The sequence below is a fragment of the Numida meleagris genome, chromosome Z, assembly GCF_002078875.1.
Source record: "Numida meleagris isolate 19003 breed g44 Domestic line chromosome Z, NumMel1.0, whole genome shotgun sequence".
Classification (NCBI taxonomy): domain Eukaryota; kingdom Metazoa; phylum Chordata; class Aves; order Galliformes; family Numididae; genus Numida; species Numida meleagris.
The window spans coordinates 20929265-20943461 of NC_034438.1; the positions used below are offsets into that span (position 1 = coordinate 20929265).

The window sequence follows — 14197 nt, forward strand, 5'->3', positions numbered from 1 at the left end:
TCTTGGTGGTCATTTTATTAGCATGGGATGTCAAGTGTAAGTATGACTGTGAACACTTATATAATCATAATTTTTTTTTTCCTCCTATTTCATGCCACGGCCAAAAAGACACTTTATTAAATAAATACAAGTTATAAAAAAAATTCAGCAGATACGTAAGTATGTTTTACCCATAAGTAGAAGTACTAGTGATTCGTTTTGTTTCAAAACATGTAGATCACACTACTCGTGAAAGGCTTCTAGGCGTATCCTGTTTGGATCTTCTGGATGTCTCAGGACAATTCCACTTCGCAGTAGCAGCTCCAGATAAGGTGGCCAAAATGAGTCACTGACTGTTACATAGGGTTCATGCGGTGTGCGCATTAGTTGATTTAAGAGAATCTGGAAGACCAAAAGTACAAGATTTAGAACATGTTGTAAAAATTAGAACTAGAATTCTCCTTGTATCAATACTAAGTCTTTCACTGTCTATCAAAAATTCTTCAGGGAGTTTAGATGGTATAACTGCAAGTGCCTAAGAAATACGAACATGAAGGCAGTAGTAAATCCTTATATAATTGAGAGAGAGAGAGAGAGAGAGAGATTTTTGGAAATAATTTGTCTCAAAGCCATAACTGACTTCTATCAATGCTCATAAAAACCTGTACCAGTGGAAATGCACTGTCACTGTTGCCACTGATGAAATGCACCTCCCACCACCTCACTGTCCTCACGTCCACTGTTTGGTCTCCATAAATATTCAGCAAATATTGACGAATGTCAGTAGATACCATTTTTTTTCAGATGGAGGAACTCAATGCCACACCTTTGTTCCATATGCACTTCCCTGCCAGACACCACTTTGTCAGAGTGCCCCTCTGCTGCCATCTGTCCCATGGCAACAACACATAATGGAGTACTGGTGGGAAGGTTCAGCCTCTACGGCTATACCAGCAACGTCTGCCTCTGAGATTGTGAGCCAACATCATAAAACAGGTGGCACTACTTTCAGAGCAGCCCTTGTATCATCAGCAAACTTGCTGAGGGCGCACTCTATTGCTTCATCCACATAACTGTTGAAGATGTTAAACAAGACTAGTCCCAGTACTGACCCCTGGGGTACACTGTTAGCTACAGGCCTCCAACTAGACTGCGCCACTGACCACAGCTCTCGAGCTCTACCAGTCAGTCAGTTCTCAATCCACCTCACTCATATTTCTCTCATATATCCCACACTTCCTAAGCTTACCTATGAGGATATTATCACAGACAATGTGAAAAGCCTTGCTGAAGTCAAGGCAGGCAACATCCACTGCTCTACCCTCATCTGCCCAGCTGGTCATGACATCATAGAAGACTACCAGATTGGTCACGAATGATTTCCCCTTGATAAATCCATGTTGAGCACTCCTGATAACCTCTGCTTCAACCTGCTTGGTGATAGCATCCAGATTAAATTGCTCCATCACTTTCTCAGGGACAGCAGTGAGGCTGACAGGCCTGCAGCTTCCCAGGTATTCCTTCTTGCCCTTTTTGAAGGCTAAAGTGACACTAGCTTTCCTCCAGTCTTCAGGCATCTCTTCCATTCTCCAAGACCTTTCAAAGATGACAGAGAGCAGTTCAGCAATCGCTTCTGCCAGCTCCCTCAGCAGTTGTGGGTGTAGCCCAGAGGCCCATGGATTTGTGCATGTCAAGTTTGCCTAGGCAATCTCTGACCAGATCCTCCTTGGCCAAGGTAAAGTTTTCTGCCCCAGACTCTCACATCTTCAAGGTCTGGGATTCCTGAACGGCAATCTTAGCAGTAAAGACTGAAGCAAAGAAGGCATTCAGTAACTCAGCCTTCTCAATGTCCTCCATTACCAGGGCACCCATCTTATTCAGCAGCAGGCCTTAGGCTCCTTTTGCTACTGATACACTTAAGCAAGCCGACGCGCAGATCTTGAGCTTGGATGAAGTGGTACTTGAATGTTAACCAACTCATGCAAATTCTTATAACCACTTCTTGTTTGCACACGACAAGTGTCTTACAAAAATTCACCACCTCTTGATACTTCCTTACTCTTTGTTTCTTCCTTACCTTAAATATACTACTAGTTAAGAGACTGAAAATCAAACATCATTTTCGACTTTCTTTTTGTGCTCTTGAAGACTATGCTTATGCCCTCATAATATTGGTCACATGGAATACATGCTTACAGATTATTTAATTTTGCCTATTCTATCAAGCTTTCTTTATTCATCCTAGCTACTTCACCATTCTCCTTAGAGCTTGTAGAGTCCTAGCTTTCCTAGTTTTATTAAGTACAAAATAATCTGCCTGCCTCTTTCTTGCTGATGAAAAAATGCATAAAAGTAGTTTTCCTCTCCTAGCACTATTAAAAAAAGGCTCTTTTTTTTTTTATGAACACTCCAAAGAATCGCTCTAGTTTAGGTATTTTGTATTCATCTGCTCCAATGCTGAATATTTAGTCCAATTACATTACTGTAGATGAATTGTTGCTTAGTCTTCTTTGACATCTTATATTCCAAAATTGTCTTTATGGCCAATTACATACATTTATATTGTAAATATTAGAGTTTCAACTAGTTTACTGAATTCTCAATCTGATAATAATAAATCTTAAACAGCTTAAGGGGAAAAAAATACTTTATTTGTAAAAAGTGAAAAATATAGATTACTAGTGGAATAAAAATTAGTATAATAAAAATGTTGAAGTTTGCATGATGAACAAGTTTACAGCTTGCTGAGGTATTTTATGCTAATTTAATGAAGCAGGTGTTAATATACCTCAATAATGTAAATCGTAGAATCACAGAATCACCAAGGTTGGAAAAGACCTACAAGATGATCCAGTCTAATGAAAATGAATACACCTAGCCTGTCAAAATGGATTTATTAAAGATGTACACTTTCATTATTCAGAAAGCAAACACATTAAGGAGACAGCATTAATAACACATGCTTCGCTTGTAATCCTGGGAATCTATTACAGTTCTACAACAGTAAATCTGTAATTACAATAGAAATATGACTTACTCTTTGTCTTTTTAAAAATTATTATCTGTATCTAAGCAAATGGTTTTGAAACTAGAACCAAGTTGCTCAATAGTAGGAAAAAAAACCCCACAACCACCATCACCATAAAATAAAGATAAGGGACATTTACAGCTTAGGCCAAAATAGTTAAAAATAAGCCTGATTTTCTGGAACTAATATGTTCTTCCAAATGGAAATCAGACACTATTTGGATGTGTTCCTATTTTAAGAAGACAAGTATTATCATAAAAAAAATATGAAGGGCAATTTGTTTTCCTTAGGGAATATATCTATTTCAAATTCTTGAATTTGTTTTCTCACTCTGCCTAATTTGACATTAATAGGCATGCTGAGATACTTCAGGCATGTAAAATGATTTTGATGATGTAAGTAAAGATTCACTGTCTGGGCTTTAAACTAAAGTACAACAATGTCATAGTGACCGGATCATAGCATCTTAACACCATAATGTTATTCATCAAGTTTTCTCTCAAGAAAAAGAATTTATTTTTTCCGGGAGGTTTTACATGTAGATGGTTATAACTGTCTGAAGAATAAGGATGGAGGACGAAAAGGAAACTACCTTTAAGACGAGAAGGAACAATGCTACTGAAAAGATTCAATGCTCCTTCAGAATTATGCTTGGCATTTCAAAATCTTAAGTTGTACTCTAATGAAAAATACATATGCTAACTAATTTTATCATAAAATCCATTAGAAATAGATGAATCAAGACTCATTGATTTCCTCATATGAAAGAAGATAATCCAGTTAATAGATATATTACTCAGTTCTCCTATAACTGATACTGTATTACTTTTCAGGAATATTCGTTATTTAAACAGTACAAAACGCAGCACGAAATGGAACAATTTCTGTGACATTTTTTCTTAACCAAAGCAGCTTTTCCCTCAAATGAACCTCTAAGACTCATAAAACTTCTATAAAATAAACATTATAAAATTACAGAAATAAGGGGTAAATAATTTTTTTCCAGCTGAAACTGAAGATTTGGTTATCTAGTCTCATAAAAACGTGGAGGTTTAATTTGATAGAAATTAAAATAGAAATTAAGCATTTTACTTTTCAATTATCTAAATAGTATGTCATATTTTTATTTATCTTATTAATAGATTGCAATCAGATCTGAGTATTATAGAATTCCTCAAATAATATCATCTTACCTCTAAAATTTCATGCATTGTTATCAGTTGTTCAGATGGCTCTTCAGAGCATCTCTGCAAATATAAACCCCCCAGACAAATTAACAAAAAAAACACCCGCAAAACAAAATATTCAGGAAATATTATCAATGAGAAGGAAAGTTAATCACACAATTATTTGATGTGATAGTACACAACAGATGAAGACATACGCTTTTGTTTAGTCATAATACAAATACAAGGTAGGATTTAAATAATAAATCTGTCAATGCAATATCATGAACTTCAGTATTATAAATAATTACTTTAAAAATCATTACATTTACTCTTTGATGACTGTAGTATAGCTACCTACACCGAAATAAAACCAAGTACCTAATATTTTAGTTGTAGGACAATGCAAAACATTCTGTTAATATGAGCCATTACAAAAACAGTACTTTTTTTGAACATCTGAGGAATGTTTACAATAAAGTGCAAATCTGGCACAGCTTAAGATTATAGTTCACAGTGCCTTAATACTTCTTCATGATTTCCAAATTAGAATTTATTTTACCCCTACAAAAAAAAAAGTCCAAGTTTAAGAGAGAGTCATACAACTCCTTGTAAAGCCATACATTAGAAAATTAAAATAAAAACAATGCCAATAAAAGTGCTTGTGCTGTTGCATATTTAACCTGGTTCTTTTTTCAGTTTTCTCAACTTTCCCTATTCGTGTTGAACACGGAAATAGGAAATAATCCAGAACTGGTGGCTGCTTACTAAGCACTATGCAGCACATTATACAAACTCCAATTCTGGAACAGAAGAAGAAAAAGGCAATAAATAATAACTCATGAAAGGCAAATTCTGGCTTATCCTTTCCATCACAATTCTTAGCAGAAAGCCACAAAGGGGACATACTGCTTGCTCCAAGGAAACCATGCACAAATCATGACTGAGCTAGGGCTCAGTAATGCATATCTTTGTATCTTTACATTGATACTAGGCTAAGGAAATAGAACCTATAGTGAGAAGCTGCAAAAACTTCCAAGGAAGAATCACGAAGTTGCTTCATAGCCTTGGCTGTTGTCAAAAATACTACTTCATAGATTAGTTAGTGGGTTTGATATTTATGTGTCAAAGCTAAAATTAATTTTTGACTTCAGAAATTAATAGAACTATTTAATTAATACAAATAATAAAATCTTAAGGATGTTAGTGTAACGATGTTTGCACTCTCCCAGAACTAGCAAATGTATTTTCCTATTTTTATAATATATGTAATAAGTATTGCTTTATAATATTACTTACATACTTTAAGTGTTACAAATTTTAATAAGTATCTATCATTAATTAATGCATATGAAGTCACTTTTAAGCAGTATGATCAGCATGTATTTATTTAAGCTGAAAGGTACCTTCTTCTTTTCATGAGACATATTTGCATAATGAGTATTTCTTATCTAAAGGAAAAAAATGAGTCTAAGACTTTCTGAGATTTAAAATGCAAGAAAATTCTCACCTCAATCACTGCCTATATACTAAAGGTGTCTGTCAGACTGTGGCAACAGAAGCTAACTATGATTTATCTTTAATCCCTGACCCAGGTGCTGGTGTCTGGTGGAAGGCAGGTAGAACCTTAAGTCAGGTTTACAGCAGTTCACAACTGCTTTTAATAGCCTGGAGCACATTCACAGTCATACAGAACTACTGAAAGCACAAGAAGCTTCCATGAAGTGAAACAAAACTACCAACGCACAGAGTTACTTACAATAGCAGAATCATTAAGGTTGGAAATGCCAGTAACATCATATAGTCCAAACAGCAACCCATGCCTGTGGCCACTCCAGACCATATCACTCAGTGCAACATCTACTCTCTTTCTGAAAACCTCTAGGGATGGTGACTCCATCACCTCCTTGGGCAGCCTGTTCCAATGCATAACCACTCTTTGAGAAAGAATTTTTCCCCTGGCGCAACTCAAGGCCATTATCTCTCATTCTGTCACTAGTTACCTGGAAAGAGGCTAACCCCCACACAGCTACAACCTCCTTTCAGGTCATTGTGAAGAGTGGTTAAGATCTTCCGAGTCTCCCGCAGACTGAACAATCCTAGTTCCCTCATAAGACTTGTGCTCCAGACCCTTCACAGCTTCAAAGCCCTTCTCTGGGCACACTCCAGGGCCTCCATGACGTTCTTCTAGTGAGGGGCCCAAAACTGAACACAGAACGTGAAGTGCAGCCTCACCAGTGCCAAGTACAGAGGGGAAAGTTAGCTGCTTAACGACCGTGGAACCAGGCTGATAACAGATGTGAATAATGCCCTCTTTTGAATCCACGTAGCCTCAAATGCTATTGCTAAAGCAGACAATTTGTATTTCTGACATGTTAAGGAAAACGTCTTTCTCCAGCCTTCACAGATAATTTTAGATGCTGATTATGGGGGACAAGTAGCTGAGCCACCAAGAACCAAGGTGAAGTTGAAAGATGCAGAAGAAGATACGAATTCACAAGGACTGGAAAGAAAAACAAGACTGATCAGAACATAACCTGTGTTTAAGAGTTCAATAAATGTACAAACAAAATTAAAACTAAGATAAAACCTTGATTGGAAATTTATCAAAATAAGTCTTACTCTTAGGTAAAAGCAAACAGAAGTATAAAGTGAGCTTCTGTGAGAAGGGAAAGTGAAGATTAATCCCAAAGACCTTGGGTGATGCTATTTTCTTCAAAATAAGGAAAATTGCAAGGAAAAGAGAGTGCAGAAACTAATGAGAAGTTCTAACAGTATAACAAAGGCTGAGAAAATGCAAGGAATTGAATTTTGCACTGGGGTGAGGGATTCTAGCAAAAGCTGTTCCTCAGAATTCTGAAACACACACATGAATGCACCATTTCTTCCATTTGAAACTTAGCTGAAGAGGACTAGGAGGAACTTAATCCAACCTTGAAATTGGCCTTGCTGATAGGGTTGGGCTGGAAGAACTCCAGAGATCACTTCCAGACCATATTTTTATGTGAATCGTACATACAGTAGCAAATGAACTTGTGCATCTCATTGTATGAAATACATTTTTAAAGATATGATATCCATGGGGAGAAAAATTGACAACAGCTTAAAATTCATCTGGGAAAGTATCTGGTATTTGAAGGAACATCCTAAAAAAAAACTGTAAGATGAGTAAGAACCAGCAAAATGGGAGATGAGAGATCAGGCTGAAATGGGGAAATATCTGATTGAAGGAACACTGTTAATTAAGTCACTAAAGTTTAATTTCTTAACGGTGACAAAAAATGTAGGTTGTCCTGGTTTCGGCTGTGACAGAGTTCATTTTCTTCACAGTGTCTGGTATGATGCTGTGTCTTGGCTTTAGTAGAAAAATAATGTTGATAACACACCAATGTTTTAGTTGTTACTGAGCAGTACTGTACAGAGCCAAAGACATTTCAGTTTTTCAGCTTTTTGTACTGTCATGCCAGCAAAGGGGCGGGGAGGGGGGGGGGGCAGGAGAACACAAGTGATGGGAGAGAACAGAAAAAAGGCCAGCTGACCTGAATGGGCCAAAGGGATTTTCCATAACATGTGGCATCTCAAGTGAAAACTGTAAAGCTGGGGGAAGTTGGCCAGGTTGGGCAGACACTGCTCTGGGACTGGCTGGGTATTGGTTGTCAGATGGTGAGCAATTGCACTGTGCGTATACACTTGTTTTGTCTGTATACAAACATAATAACTATTATTTCTCTTTTCCTTTTCTCTCTTAGTAAATAGCTTTTATCTCATCCTATGTGTTACACTTTTTTTCCCCCATTCTTTCCCCCATTCCACTGGGAGGGGGATGCAAGCAAATGGCTGTATGGTGCGGAGCTGCCAGGTTAAACTACAACGGTAGGGCGATCAATACTTAGTTATAGCAAGATTCTGGAATGCACTGATATAGAGAAGATCTGAAATACAGTACAAGAAGATGTGGATGACTTCAGAGATGACCACTGTGTATTTCTATGTGCAAAATATGTACTATGTAAATCCAAGATTTTTTAGTAGAAACTCAAGTCTCATCAGTTAAAAATAACAGGAAGAAAAAAGACAAGAGTGTATTTTTTTTGTTTTTGTGAAGCATATGAGCTCATAAAGTTTTGTTTATAATGTTGGTTTCTACCAGGTTCCAAAAAAAAAAAAATCAGAAAGGAACCAAATATAGACAATGAGTATTATGATAAGCCAGAGAAATGAAAAGCTCTCTCATAAGAAACAAACAGAAAGCTTTCCTCTTTCAAGTTACAAAACAAAGAACAAGAAGGGATTAGACTGCTCCCTATTAATGTATCAGGAGAAGTAAATACAAGCAAGAAGGAGCTATTCTAAAGACAATACTAGCATAAGAATACATGGATCTCTATTAGACATGATTAAATTTAAGACTGTAAATTAGGAGAGTTACTAACCAGGGTATTGAAACGCTAGAACAAACACCAACAGGAAAGGTAGTAACCACAAGGAATTAAAAATGAAGTTCAATCAAAATATTCTAGAAATTGTATGATGTGGTTGTCTGCAATAACAGGGAACTAGATTCAAGAAATCTATTTCTGTGTTTTTAAGTGTGTATGAAATCCAAATCAACCCCCACCATATTTATTTATTGCTTTTTTCTAATCAGTCTTTTAAATAGCAATGGTAAAAGGTTTGTTTTTACTACAGACTTTGAATTTATTATGCAAAATACTCCCTGACCACCTATTTTCCCTAAGCTTTAAGATAATTTTTGGCCTGGTTTGCTTGAACAGAAACTGATGGTTAACATTCTAAACTATATTGTAATTATAAACACTTGTCCTTACTACTGTTCCAAAAAGCATTGTTAGGCAATTAAAATTTGCTTTGCCAAGGAAAATATGAATCCACTTGCCTAGTCCAGTTAAAAAATAAAGAAAAGATAAAAAAAGAAGCAATTTGGAGTGAACGCCACAACATTTTCAATTTTGGCCCAGCTTTTAGTACATCTTATTGGGTAAAGGCTATATGCATTAAAAAAAAAATTCAGCTGGAACAGCCTTAAATAACATAAACCAAGTTGAAATACATTGATTAAATATAAAGGATCAGCTGTAAGAATATACTTGTATTTTGAAATAACTGAAGATTCTATGCCAGTGACTTTACAAAATATAACATCTAATTAAATAAAAATGAAGCGTTCCAAGTGTAACAGTTAGAAAACAAACAAAAAAAACACCACAAAAAATACAAGGACAGCAAAAAAACCCCACATCAACTCAACACTTTACCTTCTTTTTAGCATCTCCATTTTTCTCTGGAAGGGGAAGATGTTCTTCTAGGAACTCACCCAAAGCATTCATGAGTTTTTTCTTGTATTCCTTTAGCTCCGACATTTGGTTTTTCAGTTCTTGAAATACTCTAGTAGCCAATATAATAGTAAAAACATACCAATAGAATATCAAATTCAACAAAATAATTTTTTTTCCCCTCAATGAAGGAAAGGCACTTATTTTCTATAGTTAAAAGATCATCATCTTATTATTTGATCTATTTTACAAAGCAAGCAGTATATTCTTAAGTATTTGTTTGCTTACATGCTTTTCTTGAAATGTAAATTCTTCAATACGAAAAAGCTGACATTACAACAATACCTTTTTTCAGAATCTGTAACAACTCCTTTTTTCATTTCTTCTTCAATTTCTTTAAAAGCGTTTAGTATTTGCTCCTGTTCATCATGCCACTGCTGTTCTCTTTGAAACATGAAAAATAGGAAGTAGTACAATTGATAAATGCAGTTTTCCCTAACCCACAATTCTTAAGTCCCAATTATTGTATTACCTTTCCAGATCTTCTTTCAGCTTTTCATTCTTTGACTGAACTGCTGACAGCACCATTTCAAGCTCTTTCTTTACTTTCTGCAACTATAAAGAAGTAAAAATAAACCTACAATTTCCCCATCGCCAAGCCTCTACTATTTGTTCTGTGTAAGGTTTTATCTGTAGATCTGGTTTCATATATCAGGTGAAGACGGACAAAATTATCCTTAATTTCTTAAGAAGTAAGGGTCAAGTGACATACTGTTTTAAAATCCAGCTGAAGCTGTTTACAGTTTTAGCGTCCCAGATGTTCAATAATGTATTGAAACTCTGTAAAACATCGTTAATTTTACTTGAAGCAGATCACAGAGCACTCACGTGTACTGTTCATCTGATGAAACACTAAATGCACATACATCACATCTATAGCACTGAAAAAGAAAGATGCTGCAAAGAAAGACTAATTATATACATTAATGATATGGATTATATATATATGGGAAAGAGGAAGAAACAATATAACTACTGCAGCCAGGCGCTATAGGTGCTGTTAGAGATAAGGAACATACATCTTTCACTTTTCATTATGTTCTAAAAAGCAATATTCCTAATAGTTTATGCCTTTTTAATATAAACCTACAATTTGGATGTATTTTGTCTCCTTTCATACAGACTATGAAAACTACTGCATATTTTGCTCAAGGAAACAAAACTTCTAAAAATATTATACAGATGCAAGTGTGCTTGACATACTTGACAGTGAAATTAAACGAGCTGTCTAACCAAACAGCTCATTAATAATGGCTCTTAACAGCTGATGGGTTCTCTGCTGTCAGTGATTCCAGAGGGAAGAAAGCTAGTAGGAGGAAAAATCTAAAAGATTTTTTAAAACACAGCAGTGTGCATGTTCTTAGCTATTGCTGCATATCAATGTCCAACCAGTATGGTGTGAAGCTACCACAAATGCATTAGTGATTTGGCCTTTCAATCTGGAAGAACTGAACAAAATATTTGCAGATTATTTTCACAGATGTTTAGAGCTAAGAATACAGAATCTTCTTTGTAACGTATTATGTTACATAATGTAAAGTATGAAATGCAATAAATAAAAAAAACTTTTGGTTAAAAAAAATCATTCATTGCAACAAGGAAGTTTTTTATAATTCAGTGGAAGATAAGCACTAGAACAACCACAGTGCCTAAAGAAATATACAGACTAGCTTAGCAACAGTCCCCAGCCAGAGCAGCTGTAGGAAAACATGGGAGCTGTACAGGATTATTAAAAATTTAAATAAAAAGTTATCTGTTAACAGAAAAAGAGACTTACCTCTTCTTCTCCTAATAACAGCAGTACCTCTGGATTAGTAGAAATTACTGAAAAATATAATGAATCGATTTATGTGTTGCAGTCCCTTTAGAGTGAAAAAAAGCACTTTTTTTTATTTTTTAAAAAATACATAAACAAGCACAGGTACGTGATTTTGAAAGGTGGAGTATGTACTTCAGGATAAGCTAGCCTGAGTTGTCAGTGGAAGAGTTTTCACCAACACAGGAAATCAAATTCCACCAGTCTTCAAATTCATCCTAAAGAGGCTCATTAAGAGCCATCAGAGGCTCTTCAGTCAAATGATTGAAGAACTGTGAGAAGGTTCCTTATTACTCTAACTTTACTTTTATATGTAAGCTGAGTTTGTACACTGGTTTTTCCATTGTGCATGAAAACTATTTTATTAGAACTTCATTAGAACTTATTTGAACAGAATGTTTAACCAAGTTTCTACAGATAACATGCCCATGTTTTACAAATATCTAAGTTACATAGAGACTGAAAATTTCTCAGAATTTCTCAGTCATAGATTAGTTGTGTTTGGAAGGGACCTCAGAAGATGGTGCAATAGAACACTAACTCAAAGCAGGGTAAACTGCAACAGAATGTCCAGTAGGGTTTTTACCATCACCAAATATGGAGAGTCCAAAGCCTCCCTAGGCGACTTGATCAAGTAACCATCACAGTAAAAAGGTTTTTTAATCTGTTTAAATGGGTTTTCTTCTATTTCAGTTTGTCACCATTAACCTTTGCCCTCTCACTGAACAGCACCACGTCTGTTTTTTCCTTCTTAGCTTTTTAGGTATTTATACAGTGGTAAGATTTTGTCAGTCTAAACAATACAGTTCTCAGCTTCTCCTTGCATGTCAGATGCTCCAAGCCCTTGCTCATTTCCATAGCACTGTCACTGGACTTGTTTCATCATGACCATGTCTATCCTCTACTGATGAGCCCAGAAATGGGCTCAACACTCCAAATGCAGTCTCCAGATGCTTGACTATAGAACAACAATCACATTCTTTCATCTGCCAGTGATGTTCTCCCCAAGACAGCCCAGGATGCTGCTATCCCAAAAAGGAATTTGGTTTGGTAGATGCGTGTGGACTCCTTGATTAATAACTAGCAAATGCATTACGCTTTGATACTTAAGTGCTTCCCAACTGCTTGACCAGGACAGTGAAATCTACATAGGATCATATAATGGCTTGGTTTGGAAGGGACCTTTAAAGCCCATCCAGCTCCAGCCCCGCTGCTGTGCGGAGCTTGCCACCCACTAGCTAAATCAGGCTGCCCAGGGTCCGATCCAACCTGGTCTTGAACGCCTCCAGGGATGGTGTATCCACAGCTTCTCCAGGTAGCCTGTGCCAGGGCCTCACTGCCCTCTGAATAAGAAAAAAATTCCTCCTTATATCTAATCTAATTTAGTCTAAAATTGTTTCCCCTTGTCCTATCACTATCAGACAGTGTAAAAAGTCACTTTCCCTCCTGTTGATAAGATCTCTCAAGTACTGGAAGGCTACATTCTCATCTCCTGATGAGAAGCTGAACAAGCCCAGCTCCCTCAGCTTTTCATTGTAGGAGAGGTGCTCCAGCCTTCTGATTACCTTTGCAGCCTCCCCTGTACCCACTTCAACAACTTCACACCTTTCTTGTGCTCCAGATGAGTACTGCAGTTGGGGCCTAACAAGGGCAGAGTAGAAGGAGACAGTCCCCACCTCCTCCCTGCTGGCCACTCCTCTGTTGATGTGGCCCAGGATACATTTGGTCTTCTGGGCTGCAAGCACACACTGGTGGCTTGTGTCAACCTTTCATGCACCACAACCCTGAAGCCCTTGCCTGCAGGGCTGCTCTCAATGAGTTATTCTCCCAGTCTCCATCTGGAATTGTCCCAGCCCAGTCATGGCACCTTGCACTTCTTGAACCTCATATGGTTAATACAGTTAACTTTGCAAGCTTGCCCAGGTTTCTTTGGGTGGCATCCATTCCCTCTGTTATACCACATTTAAAAAACTTACAAAGTAAAGCACTGTCCCTACTGTTCACAAGAACAGCTACATGTAAGGAGATGAAATGACAAATAAGGTCAACATCTTAACAAAAACCCGAGCAACAGCAGCACTTAAGGAAAAATGTTATTCTATTCAAGCACAGGGTAATGTTTCCCTAGAATGCTTCTGCAAAACCCAGTGATTTATGGCTCATGGATTTTCTGAATAAGAAATGTTTTATTTAATAGCCTTCAATGGACTTCAGTTAGTTCACAATGCCATGTCAATTTCAAGTATCTGTGTTAGTGTATGACTTCAAAAAAAAACACATATGACTTTCTATCAACAAGGAAAATAAAGCTACTTTAGCATATTTAAATGTTCATATGATGAGAATATGTTTTGCACAAGGTTGTACACTGAATTTCTAATCTTAAATAAAATTCAGCAAAAGCTTTTCCTTTAAAAAAGCATTAGATATCTCTTAAATGCAGTACAATTGATTTCAATTTTGCAATGCACACTTTGAGAAAGTAATTTTACAGTTGTGTTAAGTCTGCACAATTTCTGAGAAGTCTTATTGCTTTAAAAGTAATTGTTCAGTGATATAAATAAACCAGCAAAATTAATGAGCTCAAAATGCATCAAATTACATGTCAGGATGAAATCACTTTTACTTAGAAAATTACTATCTCTAAATCTTAAAACAAAATATGAGTAAAGCGCTCACAAATCAAGCTCATGCTTTAGATCTATTGGAAGTACTGATCTGTGCTATTATTAGAGTAAGATCTCTTTAATAACATGAATATCATTAATTCGATAAAATTAAATACTGTTGGGCAGAGAACCTAATGGCATTTCTGTTGTTCCTATTTAGGTTCACTCAGGCAGTATTTTCAATT

The 14197-nt window shown here is 36.4% G+C and overlaps 1 protein-coding gene across 7 annotated transcripts in view; it reads right to left on the minus strand.

Moving 5' to 3' along the window:
* CENPK (centromere protein K) overlaps window positions 1–14197 on the minus strand; it is a 23676-nt gene continuing 9479 nt past the window's right edge. For all 7 annotated transcript variants that reach the window (XM_021381590.1, XM_021381595.1, XM_021381591.1 and 4 more), the window contains 6 exons: window positions 11305–11351; window positions 10000–10082; window positions 9813–9911; window positions 9450–9579; window positions 4201–4254; window positions 1–381 (listed from right to left, as the gene is read on the minus strand). In XM_021381590.1, coding sequence (XP_021237265.1) covers window positions 223–381; window positions 4201–4254; window positions 9450–9579; window positions 9813–9911; window positions 10000–10082; window positions 11305–11351 — 572 coding nt within the window. In that variant the 3' untranslated portion in view covers window positions 1–222. The remainder of the gene's footprint in view (window positions 382–4200; window positions 4255–9449; window positions 9580–9812; window positions 9912–9999; window positions 10083–11304; window positions 11352–14197) is intronic.